General features: G+C 55.9%; 1 protein-coding gene across 1 annotated transcript in view; it reads left to right on the plus strand.

Moving 5' to 3' along the window:
* Positions 1-510: 510 nt before the first annotated feature.
* LOC141969494 (receptor-type tyrosine-protein phosphatase V-like) overlaps positions 511-27,724 on the plus strand; it is a 34,742-nt gene continuing 7,528 nt past the window's right edge. Inside the window, exons 1-31 of the mRNA XM_074925355.1 lie at positions 511-595; positions 1,643-1,697; positions 4,107-4,373; positions 5,093-5,362; positions 5,946-6,212; positions 7,686-7,958; positions 8,608-8,868; positions 9,443-9,715; positions 10,149-10,418; positions 10,943-11,212; positions 11,638-11,910; positions 12,197-12,469; positions 12,897-13,166; positions 13,547-13,819; positions 14,635-14,907; positions 15,391-15,663; positions 16,514-16,783; positions 17,253-17,531; positions 17,769-17,903; positions 18,010-18,220; positions 20,908-20,975; positions 21,139-21,265; positions 21,589-21,636; positions 22,061-22,154; positions 23,038-23,128; positions 23,631-23,707; positions 24,545-24,679; positions 25,238-25,360; positions 25,870-26,030; positions 26,406-26,541; positions 27,128-27,207. Coding sequence (XP_074781456.1) covers positions 530-595; positions 1,643-1,697; positions 4,107-4,373; positions 5,093-5,362; positions 5,946-6,212; positions 7,686-7,958; positions 8,608-8,868; positions 9,443-9,715; positions 10,149-10,418; positions 10,943-11,212; positions 11,638-11,910; positions 12,197-12,469; positions 12,897-13,166; positions 13,547-13,819; positions 14,635-14,907; positions 15,391-15,663; positions 16,514-16,783; positions 17,253-17,531; positions 17,769-17,903; positions 18,010-18,220; positions 20,908-20,975; positions 21,139-21,265; positions 21,589-21,636; positions 22,061-22,154; positions 23,038-23,128; positions 23,631-23,707; positions 24,545-24,679; positions 25,238-25,360; positions 25,870-26,030; positions 26,406-26,541; positions 27,128-27,207 — 5,942 coding nt within the window. The 5' untranslated portion in view covers positions 511-529. The remainder of the gene's footprint in view (positions 596-1,642; positions 1,698-4,106; positions 4,374-5,092; positions 5,363-5,945; positions 6,213-7,685; positions 7,959-8,607; positions 8,869-9,442; positions 9,716-10,148; positions 10,419-10,942; positions 11,213-11,637; positions 11,911-12,196; positions 12,470-12,896; positions 13,167-13,546; positions 13,820-14,634; positions 14,908-15,390; positions 15,664-16,513; positions 16,784-17,252; positions 17,532-17,768; positions 17,904-18,009; positions 18,221-20,907; positions 20,976-21,138; positions 21,266-21,588; positions 21,637-22,060; positions 22,155-23,037; positions 23,129-23,630; positions 23,708-24,544; positions 24,680-25,237; positions 25,361-25,869; positions 26,031-26,405; positions 26,542-27,127; positions 27,208-27,724) is intronic.

Genomic DNA, 27,724 nt, shown 5'->3' on the forward strand with positions numbered 1-27,724 from the left:
CTCCCCTCGCTGGGGGCTGGTCTGGGCACTCCCTCCCAGCTCAGAGCCGCCATCTGTCCTGCTCCTCCCCTCTCAGCACCAACTCCCACAACTCTGCAAGAACTTCTGATGGCCAGACCGGGCTCCAGCCGTGCAGAGACCCAGCCACAGTGAGACCCCCCCGCCAAGCAGCTCTCTAGCCGCAGCACGCACACGCTGACACAAGGACAGCTGCAGGGATACCGCAGAGGGACACAGATCCGCGGGAACAATAGCAAATGCACAGAGCGAGAGGCACACCCCCCCACCGGACGGCTCCCGGCCCCGCGGCGCGCTCTGCTCCTGCCCAGGCACCGGCGGCGCCGACGCGCAGCGCCCTGGCGTGCGACGCCGCTGCCCGCTGATGGCATCCTGCCCCCCGCGCTCGGAAAGCATGCGGGGACACAGCCCCTCGCTGCCATGGGAGAAGGGGCTGGCTGGGGACAGCCACTGCTAAGAAGCCACCCCCCCCAACTTGTCACCCCTCTAATCTGCAGCCACCCTGGTCCCAATGATGCCGCCGCTGCTGCCGCTGCTGGTCCTGTGGGTGCCGGGGCTCCTGGGAACGCTGGCAGAGGTAAGCCCCTGTCCCTTGAACCCCCGCTTGTCCATGCAGGCTCTTGGCTCCAAGCTCACTGGCGGCAAGGGGCTCTGCATAGTCCTACCCCGCTGAGGAATGACGGCATATTTCTGGGCTGCCTCTCCAGCCATGCAGCTGCACCAAATTAGCAACGTTTGCAATTACGAGCTGGCGCTTTCCTCCAGTTCCCCCCCCTCCCCGCCATGCCCTCTCGCCCCGGAGCCTGGGATCGGAGCGTGTTACTGCTGCCATGGCTGCACGGCTCCTCGCCCCAGGAATTGCCTGGCTGCTGTTCCCAGGGCTCCGGAGCCCCTTCGCTCCCCTCCGAGCATGCCCACCCAAAGGCACCGCCGTCGGTGGGGGAGCCAGAAATGAGTCAGCCAGCAGAGCCAAGGGGGAAATAACGAAGGAAAGATGATTGCTCCTCTGTGGCTTGTTGCGGGACAGGGAGTGGGCAGAGATATTTCCTTTAATGTGGAGGGAACTAGCCTCAACCTAAAGCAGGGCACACCCTACTCATGAGCAGACTGTGGGGAGACGCGTGTCCCGCAAGCCTGCTCAGCACCCGCTGCGGTGTGGAGGGTGCTGGATACTCTGGAGCTCTCAGGCCAAGCCCTCGCTTTGCAGACTGGGGGATGGCAGCTGGACTAAGGTCTGGGGTCCCTCCACCCTCCCCCCCGTGGTCATGGGATGTCTTGTGCCCTGGCTGTTTTGGTGGGATGTCTTCCCCTGTGGGCATGGCCTCGTGTTGGTCCGCAGTCCCAGGACCCATGCAGAAGGCCAGGGCAGCCCACAAGCTATGTCTGCTGAGTCTGTCTCCCTGCCTTGGCTAGGGGAGGGCAATGTGAGCAGTGACCTGGGCTCTCCTGGGAAAAGGGGTCACAGTCCCCCGAGGGTCACAGCCCCCAGATGCCATGGCAGGGTGGGACCTGTGCCTGGCCAGCCTCACCCCTGGCCTGGGACAGGGCACCTCTCGCAGGCATCAGTCCCAGCTCAGACCACCTCACCTTGCTCCTCTCTCATGTGACATCTTCAATCTCCCAGGGCAGGGGATGCAACCAAACAGAACGGGCAGGGATGGATGCACACAGTGATAGAGGTAAGTCAAAGCAAAGAGGTTCCCAGGGCTGCAGAGGGTGGTCTTGGTGCCCAGGAGTGATGAGATGAGCAGATGCACTGGGCCAGGACTCTTGGAGTTGCATAGCTTTGTAAATACTCTGCGTTAGATTTCCTGCACACTGCAGATCATGGCCAGGGTAGGGCAGGGAGTCAGCCCCATCCTCCTCCAGCAATCAACCTTATGTGAGAGACAAACAAGGCTCCATTCTCTCCTTCCCATGGGGCATCAAGTGGGCTCAGCAGCAGCACAGGCATAGGTGCCCTGCATGGAGCTGCTGCCGCTGGCTGGGCAGGATCATACTCCATGGGGCAGCCCCATGGCTGTGCCGAGCTGCCTGGGGAGCGGCACAGCCACGCTCACCCTGCAGCCAGCAAGCACAGCTCTGTGCTTGGAGCCAGCGTGGTGCCCACTCGGCGCTGGCCTGTTGCCAGTGGAAACTCTCCCAGATGATCTGCAGGCACCAGTCAGGGCATGGGGTGTACCTGGATGTGGCTGCGATGTGGTTAGAGAAGCTTATCTATGGAGGCATGAGCAGTGTTGTGATCACGGGCCTCAGGGCTGGAGGATGCCTCTGCCCCGTTTCAGATATTAGTACATTTGTACTGCAGAGGTGAAGATGATTGCCAAGGGACAGATGGAGGCAGGTGATGTAGTCTGTTGGAAACCTGAGAGAAGCAGACAGACGTGGGTGGAGAACTCGTACCTTCAAGAGATAAGAAAGAGCCTGCAGTGAAAAAACATCCCTGTTTGGACTCCACACAGGGCGCGATCCCGCTGGCTGTCTTCAGAAGATTGGCCATGCCCTGTGTTCCATGAGCTGCTGCCACTGGGTCTCTGCCAACAGCAAGGGAAGCCCAGGGCAGCTGGCCCAGGTGTAGACACCTGACCCATGGACACCCAGATACATTCATAAAACCCTTCCTGAGCAGTCTGTTCCTATGCGCTTGAACTGCTCAGGGATAGCACTGAAAAAGCTTTTTCCAGGGGGACCATGTCGTTCTCTTTTGTGTCCATCTAACCCCCAATTTCCTTTGCACTCCTCTGCTGAGTGTGGCAGCATGTCCCAAACAATGGCATTGCATGAAACAGAAGTTGCATGTAGTTCTGAAACTGTCCAGCTTTGTGAGAAGGCCACACACAACACCTGAGCAGTCCCAAAGGTGCTGCTGCCCCTGGGGCTCACCCCACACTGCTCCTCTTTTGCTGTGTAGAGGCAGCCCAGGGCAGACCTCTGGGGCAATAGCTGTACTTTTTTAAAGCTTTCTTGCCATGCCAGATCACATGTAAGCCTGTTACAACATGCTGCACGTCATAAATTTTAAGTGCTAATTATTAGACACATGTCTTATTAGCACTAGAGCTGTTTTGTTGTTTCCCAAAGGCTGAAAGCAACAGAGCTCATGGTTCACAGTGAGGCTGGGGATGGGCAGTGTGAGGTGGTGTGTTAGTGGAGGCACAGGGGGGCAGAGATGGAGCCTGCGAGGGTCACGTTGCCAGCTTGGTCCCAACAGACAGGCTCTGTCTGGCTCCTCTTTGTGTAGGTGGTTCCTGAACAACTCTAAGGGCAGGGATTCAATAGCAGTTTTGGCCACTGACCCATCAATTAGGCCAAGCCCTGTATGCCACTTCCTCGTCCCCAGACGCTCTCCATCTGGATGCCCCAGCACTGGCCCTGCAGCCACAGCGTGCTGACCTTGCTGCTGCAGCAGGGCCAAGGCAGGGACACACCTCAGCAGGAGGCTGTGCAAATTTGGCCCATTTCCTCCATGTATGCAGTGTCCTGCTCTTCCCATCACCTCTGCCCTGGGCAGGACAGTGGGGAGTCTGTGCCTTGATCCTTCCAAAGCGACTTTTACCATCTTGTCTGTCAGAGCCCACACAGAGTCAGAGGTTATTGCAGGGAGCATAATGGCTCCACTGCCATATCCACCCTGCTCCCTCCCTGGCCATTGTCCTGCTTCTGCAAGGTGGACCCAGAGCCCATCAACATCTTTTTGGGGACTCAAACTAACCGAGATGGTGAGCAATGGATTATATTCAGCCAGGGCAACTTTTCTGCCATAAACCAGGGCTGTCTGGACAAAGTATGTGATGGCCTGAAGCCTTCTGGTCTTTCTCCAATGGAGAAGATGCTCCATGCTTAGGAGAATCTCTTTCATGTGGTGCCTTTCGCCCCAGTCCATGGGCGTTTCTGAACCTTCTTGTGTTTTCCAAAGGCTGTCCAGATCCCTTGGGGTTGGGGGGTCTGACTGAAGCGGGGCAGTGCCCATGGTGGTGGCCTGTGCCAAGGTGTGCAGCGAGGGTCGGGGTCCGGGAGCCAGGCCCTGTGGGCTGGCCACACAGCAACACCACAGCTTCCTGTGGAGGGTTTTGGCTTTGCCTCTGCAGGAACCCTCCTGAACCTCAACGTGAGTGCCCATGGCCGGTCAGACTCGCTCCTTCTGTCCTGGGATGAGCCAGAGGGAGGTGCCGAGGGGTATTCGCTTGCCCTCTCCTCCCTGGGGTCAGGCACGCCACTGCAGAATGGATCTGCTGGACCCAACATCACCAGCTTCTGGTTCCACGAGCTGACCCCTGGCATGCACTACAAGATTGAGGTGACAGCCACACTTCCCTGCATGGAGACCACCAGCCAGACAGTCACAGCACAGACAAGTAAGGGGTTCCCCAGGGACTGCAGAGTCAAACGGTTTCGAGTGCTCCTACAAATGATCATCACTGCTTAGGAGGGTGCAACATACAGGCCTGTGTGGAGTTCCATGAGTTCATGGGAAGGTCAGGTCTTTCCTTGCTTCCACAAGCATTAGGGTCCTTCCCAGCTCCCCATAGCCCCAGGGGTCATTCCCTGATCCATGTGGAGGGAGGGTCCTGTCCCTACACCTTGCATGGGCAGGGTTCATGCTATATCTTCTCCTGGAATGATATAGCTAATGACAGACCAACCTATGATGTGGACTGCAGAGAGCTGAGGTCTGGAAAATGTCATGCCTGGAGATCTAGAAAGAGTGACAAGGAAGTAGCATCTGCTCCATGATTCTGGTACATCTCTGTCAATCATTGGCTCGCCCTCCAAGCCTTGCCCTAAGCGCTGATGGCTTCACCTTTCTCAGAGCCCACCTGGTGTGTCGCCCCTGACTGAGCCTCCCTGCCTGGGTCAGAGTGACTGTGCAGAGGCTGATCCAAAGGGGATGGTTCAGCCCACAGAACCTGTGGGAGACTGGTGAGGTCAGGGAGGTGCTAGGACTGTGCTTGGGGGATTGAGTCCTGTGGGGCTGGCTGGCAGGACCTCACCAGGTGAAGGCACTGTCCCACCAGCCCTTGAGCAGGGACTGCCAGGCAACCAGCCAACACCGTCTGTGCCCTGTCCAATGCAGGTCCTTCACCCGTCCGCAACCTGAGCCTGAGCAGTGGTGGGAGCTCTGCCGTGCTGCACGCCTCCTGGGTGCACGCCCTCGGTCAGCGAGATGGCTACCACCTTGCCCTCTACCACAGCGAATCCCAGACGCTGGTGAGAAATGCTTCCATCCTGCCAAACGCCTCCATATTCCTGTTTGACGGGTTGCTGGCTGGCAGCGAGTACGCCCTGAAGGTCAGCACACTGGCTGGATCCGGCCAGGCGAGCACCAGTATCCACCAGTGGACAGGTAGGAAGTGAAGGGTGTGCCTGCCCAAGAGGGAAGGGGTGGGAGAAAGGGTTTGGCAGGAGGGGGTCAGAAAATGTGCCAGCTGGGCTGGCAGAGAGGCAGGGGAGGTCTCCAGGCTTGTGATGGGGAGTTTGTGTAGGATGGGGAGCAGCTGGGTGGTTTTCACATCCTCCCTGTAAGCTCAGTGTGCCAGGCCAAGGGGAAAACGTCACACCTCAGGCCTGCCTTGCAGGACCCGCAGCTGGGTTTGTGTGCTCCATGTCCCCATGGGAGAAGGACAATCTGGGCATCCTGGCAAAAGATCTTGACTGGTGGGAGCTGCAGAAATGTTGCATTACCCAGCCTGCCACCCCTCTGCCCTGCAGCCTGAAAAAGCGGGACAGTATGGAGGAACCTGAAGAGCCCTTCAGCCCTTCTGGGAAGGGACATGGGAGAGACATCCCTCAGCAGCCCCCTGCCAGACCTTAGCCCCCATGCCAGCCTAGAGAGCAGCTGTGGGTGTAGGAGACCCTGGGGAGAGAGGAAGGTCCAGGGACCCCCATCCCCAGTGCTGAACCTCACTGCCTCCTGCTTTTCCCCTCAGCTCCCTCCATTCCCACCCAGCTGAGGCTCAGCCCAGGCTCCAGCACAAGCCTCGTCGCCTCCTGGGCAGGTGCTGCGGGGGCTGCCTGGCTCCACCTCGCACTCCACAACCTCCTCACCCAGACGGTGACCACGACCCTGTCAGCCAGGAGGGGCCTCACCAGCTACACCTTCCAGCATCTCCACCCCGGCACCCAGTACTGGCTGGGGCTGAGCGCCACAGCTGGGCCCTACACCGCGAGGGGACCCAACGCCACTGCTTGGACATGTGAGTGTAATGGCCAGGGGGCGGGGAGGACCTTGGTGGCCCTGGCTTCCTCCCTGTCCCTGGTCCAGCCTCAGTCCAGACATCTGCCAGAGCTCCAGGTGCAGAGGGAAATTCTTCTGCTTTAGATCTGGCCAAAAGCCACCTCAGGATTCAGCTCTGGGGCACTGTGACAGTGGGGCCAAGGTGTCCCCATGACAGGTGAATTACCAGTGCCGGCCTGCTTCTCCCTGGGATATACTGGGATCAGCCTGTGGCCTCTTGCTGAGGAGGAGAATGGAAGGGCAGCAGATCCCACTGGTGTTCAGTGCAGCTGGGGCTGGGCTCTCACATGCTTCAGGGCTGCCAAGGGCAGCAGAGAAAACAGGGGACAAGAGGATAGCAGTTTATCTGGTTCAGAGTTTTCTGGAGGGAAATGGATCTTTGGTCCTCTTTGATTGCTGTCAAGGCTGTATTTTGGTAGGACCTGATAACCTCATCCTGGTGGATGTCCCTAATGTGGTGGGTGCTGTTCAAACACAGCCAAGGAATCCAGCCTCTGGAAGGTCAAGAAATTGAGGGTAGCCCTCCCAGTCCGCAGCTGGGAAAACCCCAGCTAGTTGCGCCTTTCAGCCCAATCTCCTCCACCTTTTGGCTTCAGGCTGACAAGAGGCCTGTGAGAGAGGGTGGCTTCCACCACCCCAGGCCTGGTTTGCTGCCGACACCATGTCCGTAGCACTGAAAACAGTTCTGGCCCCAGACTTGCTCTTCCAGATGATCCCAGAAAAATGGGGGGGAATGGAGAGGGCAAGCCTAGCTGCCTGGACAGAGCAAGACTCATACCGAATGTCAGGAAAGTGTTGGCCCTGTTTAGTGAGGAGCAGCAAATTATGGAGGTGCCAAGCTGCAAACTCAGAGCTGTTGTGGCCAGTGACTCGTCCTGGCCCTGGGCAGAGACACTGCTCAAGCGTACGCTGGAAGGACCTAGGTGCCACCAGGTGACAAGTCTCTTTCCTGCCGTGCCTGCCAGTCCAGGAAGCTGGAGGCTTCTCACTGCTGACTCTGCAGCTGGGATTTTGGAAGACCTCCACACACCCAGCTGGTTTGTTTCTGCTATGAAGTGAGTCTGATTCAATCCCTGCTGTTGCCGTCTGTGGCTCTGACCTACTTGACTGAACAAAAGTCCCCGGTGCCAGATGCAGGAGCCAGGGGCGTCCAGCCAGGCCAGTTCCTGGGAATATCAGCAAGCTCATGATGGGACACAAATGGAGAGGAGGGTGACTTTTAGGAATTTCCCAGCAGGGCTGCCAGCTTTGTCTGGGCTCTGTTAGACCAGGAATGGTTGTGCTAGGGAGTGGAGGCAGCATGTTCCAAAGGATGTCTAAGGCTGGACGTAATCCTGGCAGATAAAGAAGCAGGGAACGAGGCTTAGGAGTGTATGGGGTCCAGAGTATCCCATAATCCCGACAAACACAATTCCATTCCCTTCCCTTCCAGACCCCCTGAGTCCTGGCAATGTGACGCTGAGCAGTGCAGAGGAGCAGAGCTCCCTGGAGGCTCGCTGGAGCACCCCAGCAGGAGAGAGGGACTTCTACCTGGTGACACTGCAGGAGGGAGAGGATGGAGCTCTGACGAGGAACATCTCCGTCAGCGGAGACAATGATCGTGTCACCTTCCATGGGCTGAGCCCCGGGAAGCAATACTCTGTCCAGGTGACAGCGGTGGCTGGACCTTACCGGGCATCAGCCCACAGTACAGCAGCCTGGACACGTAAGCAGAAAGCCCAAGTGTGTTCTTTCGAGGCCATTTCTGCCACCTGATGGGGGGGCTGATGCCCAGAGGGAGGTGGCAGGATGGGGAGAGGGACTCCGGCAGGGGCCGAGATGGGGCTGGGCAGTGCAGTGACACCTGGGCTCAAGAGCAGGCTGAAGGTCGGAGCGGCAACATCTGCTGCCGCACAGTTTCTTGTGAGGGTGGACTTGGAGGTCCTTGGCAGACTTGTGCCGGGTGGTGTCAGGCATAAATCAAGACCAGATCCTACTCAGTAACCTTAGGACTCAGCGTTTGGCAGGAATCAAGGCAGCTTCCCCTCTGCCTGCTCACAGCACCTGGTTTGGTGGGTAGTGAAGCACCACCAGGGTCCCCAGAGCAGCATCTCCCTGTGCCCAGTCCCTCCTGGGTGACCTGTGGAGCTGTGGATGGTGATGTCCCAGAGCTGCCACCCCAGGAAGGAAGAACTGGAGCCTTAAGCAGTGTGGGGAGCCACTCACCCAGCCCCTGGTGCCCAGAGCAGTAAAAGGCTCTCCCTGAAGCCCTGGCTGCCTGTGTTTGGTGGGCGGACCACTGCAGAGTGTTGTGAGAGCTGTCTGATGCACTGTCCCACGCAGTGACGTGCAGATCCCATCCTTGTCCCTTGCAGAGCCGCTAGCACCATCTGGTGTGAGTCTGTCGAGCCAAGGGAGCCCCTACAGCCTACTAGCCAGCTGGGAGGAGGCAATGGGAGAGGGCTACCTGCTGGCCCTCAGCCCCGTGGAGCACTCTGTGAAGAACAGCTCGCTGCTCAGAGGTGTCACCAATTTCACCTATGAGGGTGTCCACCCTGGGACACTCTACACCTTTGAGGTCAGCACCGTGGCTGGCCCCTACACGTCCTCACCCCGGCGCATCACCAACTGGACATGTGAGTGCCGCAGCCCTCACGGCAGCCAGCCCTGGGCTTCCCACTGGATCTTGCCCTTCCTCTCAGTGTTGTGCCTCAGGGCATGTAATAGCACATGTCTTCTGCCTCTTCATGCAATAAAAGGTCAAAAGGCTCAGGAGGAAAACAGGTGCTGCTGGATGTATCTGACTCTAGTCTGTATCCCAGTCACCTGGCACAAGGGTCAGCGGAGCCCAGGTGCCCTCCTCCTCTTCTCTCAGGCCACGCTCCTGTGGCACTGCTCAGGCTGCATCTGCCTTGATCCACCTCTCCACCATCCTTGTTTAGACCTTCCCACCCACCACCTCCTCCAGCACCAGAGCAGTCCTCTCTTACCATTCCGGTTTGAACTCTGTGCTGGCCCAGTCCCTGCCAAACTGGTGGGTGGGTGTCAGCAGGGGTGACAGTGGCCTGCTCAGACCCCACAGGTGGCCAGAGAACCTGGATCTGGGTTCTTCCAGGGAAGGGGCTCCAGCCACAGCACATTTGGGGTTGTGCTTCTGCCAGGTGACCCCAGTCCAGGTGCAGCTATGACTCTAGAGCTTTCCTTTCCTAGATCCTCTGCCCCTGGAGCAGGTGACCCTCAGCAATCAGGGCCACAGTACCTCTCTGCACGCCTCCTGGAGAGCAGCTCCTGCTAGCAGCACCGGCTACACAGGCACCCTCTGGGAAACCAAGTCCCAGGAGTGGGTCAGGAACATGACTGTGGGAAACAACTGGACAAATGTCACCTTTGAGGACTTGGTTCCTGGGCGACAGTATACGCTAGAGATGGCTGCTATGGCTGGACCTTACAGATCCCCTGTGAGATCAGCCACAGACTGGACATGTGAGTGTGATACCCCTGCCTCAGCCCTCCCGTGAATTGTAACCATGGCCTGCCAACGAGAGCAGAAAGCTCACGGTGTGGAAGCAAGGCAGAGTATGGACCATGTATGGGGAGGAGGGGGAACCAGGGGCAGGGATGCATAAGCAGATGAGGAGTGGAAGGACAACCAGAGCCACATTCGGTCAGGTTGGAAGTAAAAGGGTCTTCAGTGCAGGAGAAACCCATCACTGAACAGAAAACATTTCCAAATGTCACACAGCAGGAAAGGTGGGTTTGTTGTGGAGAAGAAGGTCAGGCTGTTCCGGGGTTTGATATGCCAGGGCTCATTTACCTGACCTGAGTCTGTCAGGGATAGGCAGTGGAAGGTGCCCAGGACAGGCCCCCACTCCACTGACGACTGCCTGTCACTGCCTGGATGTCTCTTCTCTCTCAGACCCCCTGGCTCCGGCTGGCGTGACCCTGACCAACACTCGACGCCCGCTGGGACTCTCTGCCTTCTGGGACAAGGCTGCTGGTGATGTGGACCAGTTTCACCTCCAGCTCTACAGCAAGAACCATCCAGCACAGAGGAACATCTCCGTGGGGCCAAACACCCACAACTTCACATTCCTGGGACTTTCCCCTGGCATTCAGTACTTCCTGAAGGTGACCGTCCTTGCTGGACCATACAGATCCTCGTCACACTTTGCCACTGAGTGGACATGTGAGTGAGAAGAGTCCCCAGCCTCCTGCAGGGACTGGGCATCCTGGCACTGCCTGAAAGACTGGCAGTGACATGGACGTGTCTGGGCAGAAGGAGGCCTCTGGTGAGACCTGCGTGCTCCCTGCCCCTGGAAATGGGAGCATATGGCATGAGTTAGGTGCTGTGTGCTGGCTTCTGGGCCCCAAAAGACCATTTTCCACAGCTCAGGCTTTCCCCAGTCAAGCTGAACCTTCTGCCTAGATCACTTGTGATCTCCAGGCCAGCCTGGGACTGCTGGGAGTGGGATGCTAGAGAGTAAGCACAGAGACCCATATGAGCTTTCTGGTCCTTGTCCATGGAGCAGAGCAGCCCACTGGGGAGCTCAGTGCCCTCTTCTCATGTGCATGTCCCCCAGGACAGGACAGCTGGCAGTAAGCTGCCACCACTTCTCCTTTAGCCCCATGCAGAGGTGCAGGCTGTGTCCTGCCTTCTCCAGTTGCTTTCCTCCACCATCTCATGGATCTCCATGCTGTGTTTCCCCCTAGATCCACTGTCTCTGGCTAATGTGAGTGTACAGCCTGGCCGGAGGCCCCAGGAGCTACACGTGAGCTGGGTGGAGTCAGGTGGTGGCAGAGACCACTTGGTACAGCTCTCGGTGGCTGAGTCCCTGTCCATCATCAGGAATGTGTCCATCCCCCGTGGAGTCACACAGCTTGACCTGGAGGGGCTTGTGCCAGGGTCCCGATACCGCGTGGAGATCATTTCTCAGGCTGGGCCTCATCGCACCTCCTCTCAGACTGCCATCGGCTACACTGGTAGGAACACAACTCCTCTGCAGCCATCCCCATCCCTGGTACCCAGCCTGACTCTGACCTGGTGAGGGGCTGTGGACCAAGACGGGGGTCCCAGGGCGGTTCTGTGGGAGAGCTCTGAGACCATGTCCCTGCAACCCCACTGGTGCCTGTCTCGTACTGAGGATGCTGGCTCTCTTGCTGGGACCCTCACTCATCCTGAGCCCAGTAGCTCAGTGGGGCATGCTGCAGGCCTGCCCCAGCACTCTGGGACAAGGGGGTCTCAGGCCATGGTGGTGATGCACCATTATCACCTGGGACGCAGGGAGCAGCTTTGATATGGGAGCAGCCCAGTGCTCTCAGCTGTCCTTAGACAGCTTCATTCCCAAATTAGAGCCAGTCCTGGTCATCCCACATTTGGCTTTCGTAACACTGTTTCTCTCCCACAGTCCCGCTGCCTCCTCTTTCCCTGTCAGCAAGCCCTGTCAGCACTGCATGGGCTCTGGCTGTGCACTGGGAGATGCCTCCTGGGCAGAGGGATGGATACCTGCTCAGCATACATGAGGAGGGCTCTTCTGCACCAGCAAGGAGCATGGAAGCAGGAAAGGACAGCACCAATGTCACCCTGGTAGGGCTGGAACCAGGAACTTGCTACCTTGTTCGGATCTGGGCAGTAGCTGGACCCTACCGCTCCCTCCCCAGGAATGTCACTGGCTGCACAGGTGAGCATCCATTACCACCCACAGGCGATTTGGGTGGGAGCACTGTGAGGAGCTCCAGAATGGGATGAGGATCAATGTTGGCACCCAGGGAGAGGAGGGCACTTCAGCCTGGTTCCTGGTGATGCTGGCCTGCTGCCATCTGCTTCTTGCAGCCTTCTTGTACCACATGGGCACAGAGCACTTGCTGGCTGCCCAAGGAAAGAAAGACTCCTCCCTGGGGATGGTTGCATGTTCAGAACTGGATCTTTTTCTCTCTGACTCATGTGTCTGTCATATTTCCTTGCAGTTCCAGCCGCACCAACAAACGTGAGCCTTACCAACCCAGACAGCTCGTCAGAACTTTACATGAGCTGGAACAAGCCTGCCGGCAGGAGGGACCACTACCGTGTTAATTTGTATAGCCTCAGCACCCAGAGCAGGGATCAGGTCCAGACCTTGAGTCCAGATGCCCAGAACATCACCTGGACTCACTTGGAGGCAGGCAGCAGGTTTGCTGTGCAGGTCACTGCTGTGAAAGGCTCATTCGAAGCCTCCTCCACCAATGTCACGCAATGGACACGTGAGTCTGATGGCCTGGGTTGGACACAGCATTCCACTGTGCCCCAGAGCCTCCATCTGAGCTTTGCAGAGCACCCACCACCACCACCTTCCCCATCCCCACTGTGCCCCTAGCTTCTACATATTTGTCCCAACCTTCTGGTCCCTGTTCTCCCTCCTCCAACACAGAGCCAGTCCCCCCTACTCACCTCAAAGGCTCTGGGTATCTTCATCTCCCCTGTCATGTCCAACTGCAAACCCTGGGGATATTGCACTCAGATCCACATGCACTCATGCCTGTCTCTGGAAGGTTCTTTGGTGGCCAGCCTGCCCACCTGGAGTCCAGCACTGCCAGAGCATGAGGAACCACTGGGCAAAGCAGCCAGCTCATAGCAGCAAGCAGCAAGTGGTGGCACACAGGGACTGATTGTCTCCCTGTTGCTTTCCAGATCCCTTGGCCCCTGCCAACCTCACCCTGGGCAGCCCCTCTGCCTCTATGCTGCAGGCCTCCTGGGCAGCAGTGGGGCGAGGAGCAGAAGACTACGTGGTGGATGTCTATGACACAGCCTCCAACAGTCGCGTGGGACGCACGGTGCTGGGCGGGGATGCCAGGAGTCACATCTTCAGGAACCTGAGCCCTGGCACCCGCTACAGTGTGGCAGTGAGGGCCACAGCTGGGCCCTTCCACACCAGCACCCCCAACCTCACCCACTGCACACGTGAGTACGATGCTCTCCTTGCAGCGAGAGGTGTCCCCCACCAGATCTTCTTCCTGGGTGACCATACTGATGCAGCCAAATCCTGCCTTCCTCTCCCACCCATGCAGGCACCTGCTCATGCCCTGCCAGATGCAGCATGGGGAGTCTGTGCATGACCATGTGGCCTGGCCACCCACGTTTCTGGTAGCATCCACAGCCATCCACAGGCTCAGGCAGTGCTAGGGAGGTGGCAGATGCCACAGGGTCAAGAGCAAAGCCAGCCCTTGGGACCTTGCAGGGCTGACCCACCTTCTGCAGCACAGGCTTGGCACAGACATGGAGCATCTCCTTTCCCTCAGCCCAGATGTGGGTCCTGGTAATGACTTGTGTTTCCTCCCCAGGCCCACTGCCCCCGGCTGCTGTGCACTGGCTGAGCACCGGGCACTCCGACAGGTTGAGCACATCCTGGGAAGCTGCGGCTGGGGGGCGAGATGGCTACACGCTGACCCTGTATCGCACGTGGCTGGGCACCGTGGCAGCTACAGCCTCACTCGGGAGAGATACCCACAACTTCACCTTCATGGGCCTGACCCCAGGATACGAGTATTCCCTGGAAGCCAGTGCCACAGCTGGACCGTATCAGGCAGCGGCACCCAACATCAGTGGCTGGACACGTGAGTGCCTGGAGGAGTGTATCCTGCAGAGGGGTGGGAGCCTTGCACCACTGGGCAGTCCTGAGGAGGGCTGGGAGGTTTACAGGAGACCTGGTGCCTTTGGAGGTGTGCATACACATGCATGGGTGCAACACACAGCAGTTAGTACAGGGGTACACTGTTACCCTCATGGGCGCATGGATGTTCAGCTGTAGACTTGCTTAAGTACGTGCTGATGACATGTATGGATACCCAGCTGTGCCCACGTGAGGACATCCCCCTGCCCATGCTGTCCCACCTCCCTGTATACAGGAGCATTCACGCCCTGGCTGAGTCTCCTCCAGCAGGTAGAAACCACATTAATATAAAGGTTCATGAAATGAATCGGTACAAAAGGCTAATCCACAGTCCTCCCAGGAGAACAGGTCTTTGTTCTGGAGATGGACTAGTCCAGCACTTCTCCCTACCCAGAAAGATTTTAGGGCTGGACAGAGTATAGACACTGTGCCAGCTCTGCCCAGGCTGCTGCATGCCAGCTGGGTGCTGGGGGCTGTGTGTGCATGCAGCAGTGGCAAAAGGTGCTCCAGCTGGGCTATGGGCATGAGGGTGACCTGAATGAAGAAGGGTTGTCATGTGAGGGACCACAAAGGGTGAGCAGCATTAAAGGTGAGGTGGGATGGAGACGGAGAAGAAAGAAGTGAGGAGAAGTGTGACAGAGGGGCCCTGTGAGTCCCATCCCTCAGGGAGCACCTGTCCTGCTGCACAATGTCATGTCAAGTGCGTGTTTCCTTCTGCATGGTCTCCAGTCCCTAACATCAGGTCTGGTGACTCCTCAGGCCCGCTGCCCCCGGCTGCCGTGCGCTTGCTGAGCACGGGGCACCCTGACAGGCTGAGCGCGTCCTGGGGAGCCGCAGCTGGGGGGCGAGAAGGCTACGCACTGACCCTGTACCATGCACGGCTGGGCACCATGGCAGCTACGACCTCACTTGGGAGAGACACCCACAACTTCACCTTCACAAGACTGGCCCCAGGAAGCAAGTATATGCTGGAGGTGGTGTCTGTGGCAGGGTCCTACCGGGCACCTGCAGGGAATGTCAGCAACTGGACATGTGAGTACCTTATTTTTAGGGTGATGTGTGCCTTGCTGTGCAGTCACAAAAGCTCATGTGGCAAAGGACATGACCCTGCTGACCTTCATGACAGACCCCAAGCCCTGCCTGACATCAGTGGCATGGCACTGAGCAGGGCTCTGCCCACCCATCAGCTCCACAAGCATGGATTAGACCAGCTGAATCTCTGGGGGCTGTTCTTCAGAGTAGAGGCACGAAGGAGGGAGTAGCAGACAGGGTGTTCACCTTCCCCTCGCCCCTGTCTGGCTGGGTGCTCCTTCCTCACCCATCTTCGGGTGTCTGGTCTGTCACTGCTCAGACACGCACCACCTGAGGCTTGCAGAAGCTGCCTCCAGACTGGCAGATGCAGCCATCCAGTTCAGTGCCGTCCTGCATGGTGCATCCCTCCTCATGACACTGCAAAGATACCCAGGTTATGTCCTCAGACCCTTCACTGACACGTCTCCCATCCTGTCTCTTCAGACCCCCTGGCACCCCGTAATGTGTACATGACGAACCAGGGGTACCCCAACAGGCTGAGCGTGTCCTGGCGAGCTGAACCCCAGGGACAAGACAGTTACAGGCTCCTCCTGTATCATTCGGGATCAGGTATTGTGGCTGGCAATGTATCTGTTGGGAAAGGCACCAGCAAATTCACCTTTTCCGGCCTGGCTCCAGGACACAAATACCTGCTGGAAGTGGTGTCTGTGGCAGGGCCCTACGCAGCCTCTGCAGGGAACATCAGCGACTGGACAAGTAAGTGGCAAGAGCTGGATATCCTTAGGTCATTCATGAGGCGCAGCCTGCCCCAGCTGCGGTGGGAAGGGGCAGGGACACGGGCAGGACTGCTGCCTGGAAGCTGTAGGTACCACCATAGCAGTGGGATCATGGTCTGTGCAAGCCCCTGGTGGCGGGGGGAGCACGGCAGTACTGCTGACAGTCTGGCAGCCACAGTTGCTGTTCCAGAAGGGAGTCCTCCAGCTCATGGTCCTGAGGTTCTCACAAGCTGGCTCCTCCAGGTGTGGGTGACTGAACAAGGGCAAGGGATCCCATGGCAGTAGTGCTGCTCTGGTAGAGGACACACACAGCCTGGGAGATCACGAGGCCTTACAGCCTGGGGAGGACACCCTACCATCCCTGCTGCCTTTCTCCCAGGCACTCAGAAAATTCCTGGCATGGGGGTTAAGGGGAGGCTGGGCTTTTTTTTTTTTTTTAAGGAATGTGGAAATTGCAGATAAACACAATAAGCCTTTTCATGTGCTTGTCCCTGCACTTTGCTTGGGGAATCCAGAGGTCTCTGCTCCCACGCTCAGCCAGCCTGTGGCAGGGTGCTGGGAGTCATGTGCAGAGCCCTTCAGGCAGGTCTCTAATGAAACTTGCTAATTAGCAGGAGGAAAACCCCATCTCCTCGTGCTCCTCACTCTGCATGTCCTCTGACTGCCATTTAAAGGTCATTTCTGGTGGTGGCAGCCAGCAGCTGCAGAAATGTTATCGCTGAACATATGAAGTTGATTTGCATATTACCCATCTTCTACTTGTATCTTTACAGGGTGGAAGAGAGTACATGCATGCCAGTAACTCTTCCCTGGTGTGGTTTTCATTGTAGCCCCCTCAGTTCCCAAAAATCTCTCTGTGGTGGCTGAAGGGAACAACACAATGCTCATCTCCTGGGGCAGTGTTTCTGGAGAGCAGGACGACTGCCAGCTGTGGCTGCGGGATCCCAGGAACAGCACGCTTCCCCGGCGCCATGCCCTCAGCAGAGGGCAAGTCCAGCACCTCCTCCAGGGGCTGATCCCAGGGAGGAACTACTCTGTCTCCTTGAGCTGTGTGGCTGGGCCCTACTGGAGCAGCACCAAGCCCCTGGCAGTGCCAATGGGTGGGTGTGTGCTGCCGTGCGGATGGGGGGAGTGCAGGCTGGAAGGGGTGGAAGTGCCTGGGTGGCTTCAAGACTGGATCATCCCTTGGGTGTCAACAGAAGCATGGGAAGTCTTCATGGTGGGAGATAAGGAAAGCCAGCAAGATGTCCCTATGGTAGCCATCAGCTCCCTAGACTAGTCCCATCACAGAGATTTCCCATCAGTTTGTGGCCTGGCTACCTGTGAAGCAGAGATCTCCATTGGTCTGCTTCTCTTATGAAATATCTGCTCAGGCCCTGTCCCATTTACCTTGTCCTGTGGCCCTTGGCACAGAAGGCTCCCAGGTCACAGATGTCCAGCTCTGCTCCTCTCTCATTAACTTAGGGACAGGCAGTAGAGGACCATAGTGACTCCTGGCTGCTGCATGGGCTGAGGTTGGGATTCTCCTGATCCAGTAAGTTCAGAGCCTGCCATATCTCTCCTTCACAGAGCCAAACCCTGTGGAGGATGTGCAATGCCTACCAGAGTCAAGGAGTCTATACTTGAACTGGACAAGCTCTCCTGGAGATGTGGAGGCTTATGAGGTGGTGACAGAGAGACTCTCTGATGGACCTCCCACCTCCAAGTATGTCATGAGCATCCCTACAAGCAAGGCCAGTCTGGAGGGGCTGGGGCCAAACTCATCCTACCAAATCAGTGTGAGCACAGTGGGCATGAATGCAATGAGGAGCCAGGCTGTGACTCTTCTCTGCAACACAACAGTGGAGGGTGAGTTCCCTTCTTTCTCACAACCTTGTCACAGAACCGAGGAGAAGACCCAGTGTTCCTAATTAGACTTGGGGACTCTTCCAGATTCCTGTGAGCCTTATGTGGTCCTGCATTGAACTGCAGTGGGTCAGGGCTCTGGGCAGTGATGCTGGTACCAGTCACAGGCTGAGCAATGTGTGGTGGGTCTGTGGGAGTAGAGACAGACTAACAGACTGTGCTTGCTGGTTCCCCTTCCAGCCCTGCCACCACCCCTTCGAGCAGACATCTTCCAGGTGGAGGCCAGCTCCACAGTTATCATTTCATCCGACCTGTTCAGCGAGGAGAATGGCCAGATTGAGTATTATGGTGTCGTTGCTACCACTAATGACTCACGTAAGTGCCCCTTCACATCCTAGTCTGCATTGGCTTCCCGGAGGGCAGCAGGTCCCTTGGACGTCACTTTGAGACTACCACTGACACCTTGTACATTCCCCTTCAGTGCTGAGGCCCACCCAGGAAATCATGTCCAGCACATGGTATGACCACTATTATGGGACAGAGGACTCCTACCTGGCTGTGCTAATCCCCAATCCCTTCCATCCGAGCCCCAGGAGCTCCACCGAAACCTGGCGAGTGCCAGTGGGAACAGAAGAGTGCGGCCAGTCCAGGGCAACGTGCAATGGGAAACTGAAAGCCAATGAACAGTACAGGTGAGAGATGTCAACACCGCTCCTGAGGGGAAGGGGCTGGTGGGGAAAAGGGACTGCACATGTCCCTGCAAGGTGCCGCCATCTCTCTGGATGTCACCTCATCCTCCCCAGAACCCCAGGGGTTGCTCCACTAAGCAGCATTTGAGGAATGAAAGGCCTGGCATACCAGAGAGTGTTAGACAGTGTAAGTGGGCAGGGAGAGGGAGAGCAGAAGTCAAAGCTGAGACTGACTGAGGGCTGTACATGTTGCCTTGGGAGATGGGCAGTTGTCCACCTCCAGGGTAAGAACTAAAATGGCCGCTGTTATTTGCAGGACTTTTGCATGTGACTCACAGCCACAGGCAGACTTAAATAGTGCTAAAATGAAACCCACTGGGAAACATCAGTTCAAGTGGTGCCTACACAACTGGGGGTTCAAAGGTTGAGGGGCACGAATGCACAGGCTGAGGTTCAAGTTCCCCCCACACACAGATCACAATAGTCATAAATTCAGAGTCTTATTTGACAGTAAATAGAATCCAGGAACATGAATGTACAAGCATACATATTTTGTTATAGGGTACCTTTAAAATAGTTGATGGTAAAACAGGTTTACTACTACAGAGAAAGAATTCTGTCTTTAGTCAGTCCTCTGTTAATTTAGCAGCTCATGATCTCATCAAACAGGGACCGTATCCCCAGACATTTCTCTGACAAAGGGATCCCCCAGAATCTGGAAGGTTGTCCCACTTCAATTTAAAGAAACTTAGAGCAAGAGTGGCCAACTAGTGACAGAAGTGGCTGATAGTGTTGGGAAAAGAGAAAGAAGGTACTGAAAGGGTGTGTGCATGAGAGAGAGCTTGACTTTCTCCTATGAGTAAGTGAGAATTAGATCTGCCCTTAGGTTTTGTGGGGAGTGGAGGCAAGGTCCCTGGTGTGGGTTTGGACCTGCTGGCTCTCCTTCCTTTCTTCTTTTCTACTTCACTCTCTATTTCTGCTATGTGCACTCTGCACTTACATGAAAAACTTAGATTCTTATAGAGTCATTTTAGATTTACATGTTGCCAAACAGAGGCTCTTAACACAAGCTGCTGTTTGGGGCAGCACTGGCAGAGAATAGAGATTGGTGTTGCGTCAGGAGAGTAGGAAGTGGCTGCTTCTCCTGGGTAAAAAGAGGGAGTTTCCAGAGACCCGTTCCCTTGGAAATCCCACCCAGAGTAGGATCATCAAGAGCAAAGAGCTCTTTGGGCTCTCCCTAGGTGCTGTATTGTCATGCCTGGCAGGAGAGCTGCGTGATGACACGTTCCCATCCCATGCCCACCACAGGTGCTGTATCCCTGGGCTGGCCCAGGAGAGTCTCCAGCTGATTCAGAAGGTTTGAGATTGATTTCCCACCAAGCCCATCTATTCCCTGTTGCTAACAGCTCCTGCCTGAGTCCCACTCAGGCAAGGCAGGGCAAGCCTTAGTGCCTAACTCTGCTCCAGGCAGCACGGCTGAGGCAGGGGACAGGCTGGGCAAAAGCTGCGTCTGCGCTACAACATGTTGGCTCAGACCAAGATCTGCCAGCAGCCTCGAGGGGAGTTTCACAACAGCACAAACACTGGGAGACCCCTCCACCCCCCAAATACTGTCCAGCGAGTCCGAGAGTATGTATCTGCCCTCCCTGCTTCCCAGCTGCCATTTTCACTCCAACACCCACCTCCTGCAGGGTAGCAGCTCCTTCAGAGCCGCCAGGCTGTCATTAGCCCACCTACCAGGATTCAGTAACGTGTACTTAAGTGTCCAGTTACTCAGGACTAGAAGACCCTTTAGCACCTCTTCACAGCTTGCTTTCAATTTGTCTACCCTAAACAATATTTATCCTCAGTAGGCTGTGCTGCTTTCCTCCTTAATCATTAGTAGCGTGGTGAAAAGCAGATATGGCTGAGCCCATCTCCACGCAGAAAGCCAGCCCTTCCTATCTTTCAGTGAGTTATTTATCCACAAGACCTTCTCTCTCATGCCGTGGCATCTGCAGAATCAGTTTCCAAAGAGGTCTTTGCTCTGGCAGCCAGGTCCAGGGTGCTGCCAGGGGGACTCACTCTGGGCTCCACAAACTCTTGGCTGCTAAAATGCAAAGCTACGTTTGAAAGCCTTACCTTGCGTTTAGGGCACAAGAAGACCTCCCCTTCCAAGTTACCTGCTCAGAAAGAAGTCAGCTCTGCAGGGAGCTGTGAGGCTTGGTGTGCACACTGCTGGGAGGAGGATGTGGGGCAGATCTCCATGGGGAAAAGGATGCACCAGCCACTTCGTGTGCATAAGTACAAGTCAACCCAGTTAATGCACTGACATGAACTGACAGTGACTCAACCCAGCTTGATTTTCCCTACTTACTGTTGCCTTTCCCTATTTGTGTCCTGTAAGAGAGCAGAAACTTACTATTTGTCTCTGCAAATAACCCTTCAGAGGAGAGCTATTTTCAACTTGTGCTTTCTGAATATTTTCTGGTGTTCTCCCAAGTGCAACAAACTTGTCCAAGAGGCAGAAAAGGGAAGAAAGAGCATTTCCACATATTCCCTGAATCCCTACCAGAAAACCAGCTTCTTCCAATACAGCATTTCAAAACAGAGGCAGATGTCCTCTTCCCTTGGGTCTTCCTGCTGCTGGCTCCATGGGTGCTGTGCTCAGTTCAGATTGCCCCTGACAGCAGGGCTCTGCTTTACCCTAGGTTCAGCATCGCTGCCTTCACCAAATACGACCCAGTAGCTCCGGCAGTGACATTCACCATGTTCTCAGGTAAGATGGAGAATGCCATCTTCCCTACCTGGCTGTGTAGGTTAGAGATAATAACAACCTGACAGTGGCAAGCCAGAGGGAGATCATAGACTGTCGCAAATAAATAGAATAAATTCAGCCATTTACTAATTCTCACTTCTGTCTGTTCTCTTTTTTATTCCAGCTGCTGGATCTGGTGCAGATGCAACTCCACTCTCAATGCCAATAATTGCTGGAATCATCGTGGGATTTGTCTTGACACTTGGAGCTATTTTTGCTTTGATCTACTGGAAACAGCTCAGAGCAAAGAGGTGAGAATGAACCATCTCTTACCTGGTGGGTGCAGGCAGAGAAACTCAACCTTCAGTGGCAGACCAGGAGGAAGAGCAGTGAGAGGGTATAAAAAGAGATTTAGGCAAACTAGGACACCTGGTAGTGGTGGTGTGCCTGGCAAGCACAGAAGCAAAAGGCCTCTGCTTGAGGAAGAGGGCGGCTGCCCGTGTGCAATTAATTCACAGAACCCTACTGGTGTGCAAGGCAGCGTGCCTGATGTGAGCCAGCAGCATGCAGTGTGCTCACAGCATCTGTCCCTGCACTGCAGGGATGAGTAACATCTCCCATACTTTGATTCTAGAACCAAGAAGAGCAGTCTGCCCCAGGAAATGGAGACCTACAGCTTGAGGTCAGTGCTGGCATCTTCCCTCTCTGTATGTCCCCACTGCAGGTCCAAGAGTCCTTCACCTATTTCCTTTCTCATGCTTTGACTCAGGAAAATATCCAACTCTGTCTTGCCTCCTTCAGTTATTTTTTAAATCTTGGGCTTTTGCATGTTCAGTATTTATTGCCCAATGCGTTGTCCACACCGCCTCTGCAAGGCTTCTGCAGTAGGAGAATATCCTCATCATCCTGAAATCCCTTCCAATATTTAAACAATGCTCTGTTGGACCCACTTCCCTGGGCAAAGATGTGGGCTATAAACCTTCCCTGTGTGTGTGCATCCAGGTACTGCAGGTCTCAAGGCTGGGCTGTCTCATTGGCCACCTGACTGGCCTGCCAGACCTCCCAATAGCTAAGGCAAGTTTTCCTCTGGACTTCATTTCATGCAGAAACGTCCATCGGCCAATTCCTGTACAGAACTTCAAGCAGTACTATGAGATGAAGACAGCAAGTGCTAACCACGCTTTTTTCCAGGAGTTTGAGGTGAGATGAGACTCCTGCTAGAGATGAGACTTAATTTCCCATCTAGGTAGCTTGTGCTGTTGGATGGCCTGTATGAACTCCTCATCTCCAGGGACAGTAACCCATCTCTGTAGCAATCCAGCCACCTTACCAGGCAGCCTTGGAGGCCAAAGATTGGATGGACCAAGTGCTCAGGCAATTCTTTTGCTCAAAACCTGTTTTGTTCAAGTTCTGCTGGAAACATGTTGTCTGTGGCATGAGGTGAACTAGCACTGTCCATAGCTGCTGGTGGGCAAAGCTGAGGTCCCCAGGCCTGGACTGGGGGTGAAGATGCTGAGTGGTGTTGCAATAAGACCCACCCTGACAGTGTTAGAAAAGACCCTGCAGCCAAAAAGAAGGTGGAGGAGCACTCTCAGAGCTATAGGGCCAGGCTGTAAAATTCACCTCAGGTTGCCTTCACTGCATCCCACTGCCAACATGTGCAGGCTCGGAACTGTTCTGCTGACAGCACCTTTGGAGGTCCCATCAGCGATTTCAATGTGTCCTCAATCACCCTTCTCTGGCCTTCTGAATGAGGACAGAAGCTCAAGATATTTCTGTTTTCTCAGCACAAAATGCTCTGAGCTTCTTGGTAGATTTCTGATTTCTGAGGTTTATTTTCCCCAGTATTTGTTCGTGAGCTTGTTTTCTTTTAAATACAAACAGTGCTGTTGGAAAAGGCACTGGGAAAAGCCACCTATGGCTCAGACTTCACAGGCCATACTGAGGGAGGAGTAGAGCAGTTTCTTGTCTGTGGGTGACCCTCTTTAACCACCAGACAGAGCCGTTGGCCATGAGCAGGGAGCTGTGTTATCATGAGCTCTCCAGAGAGGCATTTGTGCTTATCTTCTTCCCGGTCCTACAGGAGCTGAAGGAAGTTGGGAAGGAGCAGCCAAAGGTGGAGGCTGAGCTACCAGCGAATGTCTCCAAGAACAGATATCCCCACGTGCTGCCCTGTAAGTGCTGTCTCCTCCTTCCTCCCCCCAGCATCCAGGGTGGGAATTTACACTGCAGAGCACAGGGACGGGCTCACCTTGCATCGCTTCAGCATTCACAGTGCCTGTCTCCTTTCCTGGGAGAAGAAGGAGCCTTGAAATGGGCCTGTTTCCATTTTTCTACTGGAGACTCAAGGCTTAAGGGTTAATCCAGGACTGAGCTCCTCCAGAGGCTGCTGGGTGAGCCCAGCTCAGGGATGGGTCCCAGCTGGAGACCAAAGAGTGTCCCATGGCTTCTCCAATGAGCCCCATGATACCAGCTATGCTTTCTTACCCCCTGCTAACCCAGCTGGCAGGCAGTGTTTACCTCTCCAGGGAGAAGGTGCCTGGCTGAGCACAGAGCCTCACTGCTCACTGCATACATGGACCTGCTGGGGCTTCTCCCAGTGTGTTACCCAGGTGAAGTGACCATGTCTTGGTGGGGGGCTGCCTTGGGGTGTCACGTGTGTGTGGTCTCTTTCAGATGATCACTCTCGAGTCAAGCTGAGCAAACTGGGGGAGGATCCACACTCGGACTACATCAATGCCAACTTTATGCCTGTGAGTGCCCATTTGCCTTCCCCACAGAGACATGGCCACAGGGCGCCGTCAGAGAAACTCTGCCTTGATTGAGGCTGTGAGGGCTGGTGGGAAAGAGCTGCCACTGAAGCCACAGCTGGCACAGGATGGCAAGGAGGTGGGGGTGAGGCGGAGATGCATAATTACCCTTTAGCTGGGATTGGTGGAGATCATCAGATGGCAAGTGCTGCGAGTGCAGAGGTGTGAGTGTGGGGAGACTGGCAAGGCTTTCTGCTCTCTTCTTGAAGACTATCCTATCCTCCTCCCATCATCTCCCAGCTTACTGCCCTGTCTGTCTGCCTGCTCTTTCTCCTTCTGGTCTGTGCAGCTGCATTTGAACAACCCTGGAGCTGTGCCCACATCCCCCATCCAGGAGATTTTTCCAGGTAACAGGCAGGACACACAGCATGCATGATCGGGTGTGTGGATCTGTGGGGCATGTGTGTGTCACAGGGCCAAAGGCAAAGAAGCAGCCTGAGACCTTGCATGCTCACCCTACCTTCAGCAATGTCTGGGGAGCACATGAAAGACCCAGATCTGTCTTGCCCTGGTTAGTCTGAATGAGGAACTACTTGAAGGGAAATGGTGGTGGTCACGTCTTTATTCCAAATATGCAGAGAGCATGTGCTGGGCCACACGTGCTTCCTGAGAAATCAGCTGCTTCTGAGATCAGCTGCCTGGGAACTGCGTCTGCATGGGCTAAGGGCAACAGGCATTTCTCCCTCTACCACAAAAGCAGACCAGGCACTGATTGTGTCCCAAGGCAGGATCCACCTGCCTCAGGAACTTGCCAACTCCTCCTGTCTGCCTCTTGCTCAGGGCTATACATCCCAGCAAGAGTTTATTGCCACCCAGGGGCCCCTGAAGAAAACGATAGAGGACTTCTGGAGGCTGGTGTGGGAGCAAAACGTCTGCAACATCATCATGCTGACAGTGTGCATGGAGAATGGGCGGGTAGGTCAGCACTTCTGGGCTTTCACGTGCCAGCCTCAGCTACGCCCAGACCTGTTTGTGTGAGCTGAGCCCAGGGCTGGGTTTGTGCCCAGGGTGGCTCGAGGGTGAGCATGGGCCACACAGCTTCCCCGACAGGCAGTCTGGCGGTAACAGAGGCTGATGTGTGCTGCTCAGCATTACACTGGGATAGGAAGGGGCAGAAGTGGCGCTTAGCTGGGGCCATGCCCATCACCCTTAGATATTTCTGCAGCGACTGAAATTACCACTTGCCTCTGGATGAGACACTTCACAGGGACTGTTCCCCCAGTCTCCAGAGATGATGAGACCCACACAGGTCCTTTTCTCTGGAGGAGGCTGAGATCCAAATGAAGGGGAGGTGGGGGAGAGCCATACAAATCTCCCACTGGCAAGAGGAAGCACCCTGCCTGCTCCCCAAGACCTGCCCTGGCTCCCTGAACAGCTGCTGCTTTCCAGATGCTTCCAGGGAGCCAGGATGTCAGCGAATGGGACCTGGGCCCTCACTGGTCTCACTGGGATCCCATCCTGCCTGTGTTCTAGGTCCTCTGTGATCATTACTGGCCATCAGAATCTGCCCCGGTCTCCTACGGGCAGGTCCGGGTCCACCTTCTGATGCAGAGCAGCTCTGAGGAGTGGACCATGCGTGAGTTCAAACTGTGGCATGTGAGTAAGGACCAAGAAGGTTCGGGGGCCTGTCAAGGGCTGGGAGTTTGTATGGGATGCAGTGACATTTCTCCTCTGTGGTGGTGGCATAATTTCCTTTCCCTGCCATTAGCAGGGTTCAGAGAAAACCCAGTCCCCTGAGTAGAAGCCTGTCACTTCAAGCTTGGTAACACAGAAGTGTCCAACGTGTATCACCCCTGCTGTCCACCCTTGCTCTCTCCTTTCCACATCCCTGCACTGGGACACAGCCTCCAGCTCCAAAGGCGTGTTCCCTGGCAGTCAGAGGCAGGTCTCCTCCCTGCCACGTCCACGTGCCTCACCATGGCAGGGGGCTGTGGGGGAGGACAGCAGAGCAGGAGCCACCAGGCAGTGCAGCACACCTGGCGTTGGCTGTTCCCTGCAGCTGAGCCGGGTGTCCCCACGTCCCTGGCTGCTCCCAGGGCTGCAGGATGCAAGCATGTCCCTGTGCCCGTGGGCTGCACACCAATCACCAACATCCCCCCTGGCAGGAGGGTCTCCAGGCAGAGCGGCATGTGTCCCACCTGCACTACACGGCATGGCCTGACCATGGGATTCCAGAGTCCACAACTTCCATTATGACCTTCAGAGAGCTGGTCCGGGAGCATATCCAGAGCACCAAGGATGCGGGGCCAACACTGGTGCACTGCAGGTGAGGCTCTGCTGTGGGGGATGGCAGCAGGCGAGGACATGGGGGACTAGGGTCCTACTTGTGCACAAGCTGGGAGGGAAAGCAGCACCTGGAAGACAGAGCTGGTCTGTAGAGAGCCTCCTGCTTGGGTGCTGGGGATCACAGGTCTGTTTGCAGCCTGACCCCAGTTGCAGGGGACAGGGCAGCTAGACATCAGCACCAACCCAGGGCAGTCTGAGCAAACCCTCAGCCCCATGGGGTGCTGCGACCAGTGCCTCAGGGTGTTCTGACCAGTGGCCCAAGGAGCAGCCTCTGGGAACCTTGTCTAGCAGCAGGAGGGGAGGCCATCAGCTGTGGGGTGAGGCGATGTTTAACCCTTGCTGTCTGTGCTCGCAGCGCTGGGGTGGGCCGTACAGGTACCTTCATTGCCCTGGACCGGCTGCTGCAGCAGATGAAGCAGGAGAAGGTGGTGGACACATTTGGGGTTGTTTATGCCTTGCGGATGAACCGTTACCAGATGATTCAGACTCTGGTAAGACCTCTGCTCCCTCTTCCCCCAGACCCCTTGCTCCATGGCATAAAAGCTAGCAGGGCCTGGCAAACAGATGAGCTGCCTGGCCAGCCCTGGCACTCCCAGGCTGGTCCCCAGCCTGGCACTGTGTCACGGTGCTGCTCAAAGCAGCAGCACAGCTGGAGTGGAAATTGCTCAGCTCTGGGGGTCTCCAGCAGCTTCATTCTCTGCTAGATCCATCGGAGCAACAGAGTCTCAGAGCCCTCCCAGGAGACTTGGAAATCTAGGAACAGGATCAGGCCCTTTGCAGGCAATTCTTAACCCACACCATGTTGTTGGCCTGTGATGCTCCACAGCCCATCTAATATTTCCAGCAGTCAGGGCTGGGACAAGGTGTCAGTTCTACTCTTCAGGACAGACAGACAAACCCAGTGGAGGGATTAAGGGCCTCTGAGACTGAAGTAGCCAGGTCCTTTTGGGCATGAATGTAGGGGTTTTAGGGCATGAATGTAGGACACCCTCTGCCTACCTGGCAGTGCCAGACCTACCCTTTCATGCTGTCTCTGTGGTGCAGTGCTCTACATTGCTGTCTGCCTTTGCCTTCCAGTCCCAGTATATTTTCCTGCACAGCTGTATCCTGGAGAAGATCTTGGAGGAACCACTCCTGAGTTTATCACAGACGGAGAGGTAAGGGCCTCCTATGTGTTGCCAGCCACTCTATCCACAGCCCCTTCAGGTAGCAAGCTGGGATCCTGACCCCAGCTTGAGCCTTGGCTCCAGGACAGAAGGATGGGGAAGCCCAACCAGCCGTCCCACTTGGTCTTTTAAGGTGATGATCCCATGGCTAGTTGTTCCCTACAGCATGGGGAGCCCAGCCCAGAACTGGGTGTGAGTCACTGGGCACGCTGGGAGGACTTGGAGGATCACATCCTCCCTTCCTCCAGTGCCAGTCTCTTGGGCTATGCCAATGACAAAATGCTGCAGAGCTGTCCTGGGGAAGGCATTTTGATCAGCCCCTGTCTTCATAACCCACAGGGATGCCCTAAAGATAGGTTTGAATTGGAGGGGGTCATGGCAGCTGGGTGGCCCTGGGATGTCCCTTCTAACAGAGGCCAAGAGGAGGGATCACAGTCAGGCTGGACATGGCTTTGCCCACCTACCTTGTTGTCTCTGAGGCTACATCTGGCAGTCACATACCTATCTT

This window comes from Athene noctua, chromosome 23 (assembly GCF_965140245.1).
Source record: "Athene noctua chromosome 23, bAthNoc1.hap1.1, whole genome shotgun sequence".
In the NCBI taxonomy this organism is placed as follows: Eukaryota; Metazoa; Chordata; class Aves; order Strigiformes; family Strigidae; genus Athene; species Athene noctua.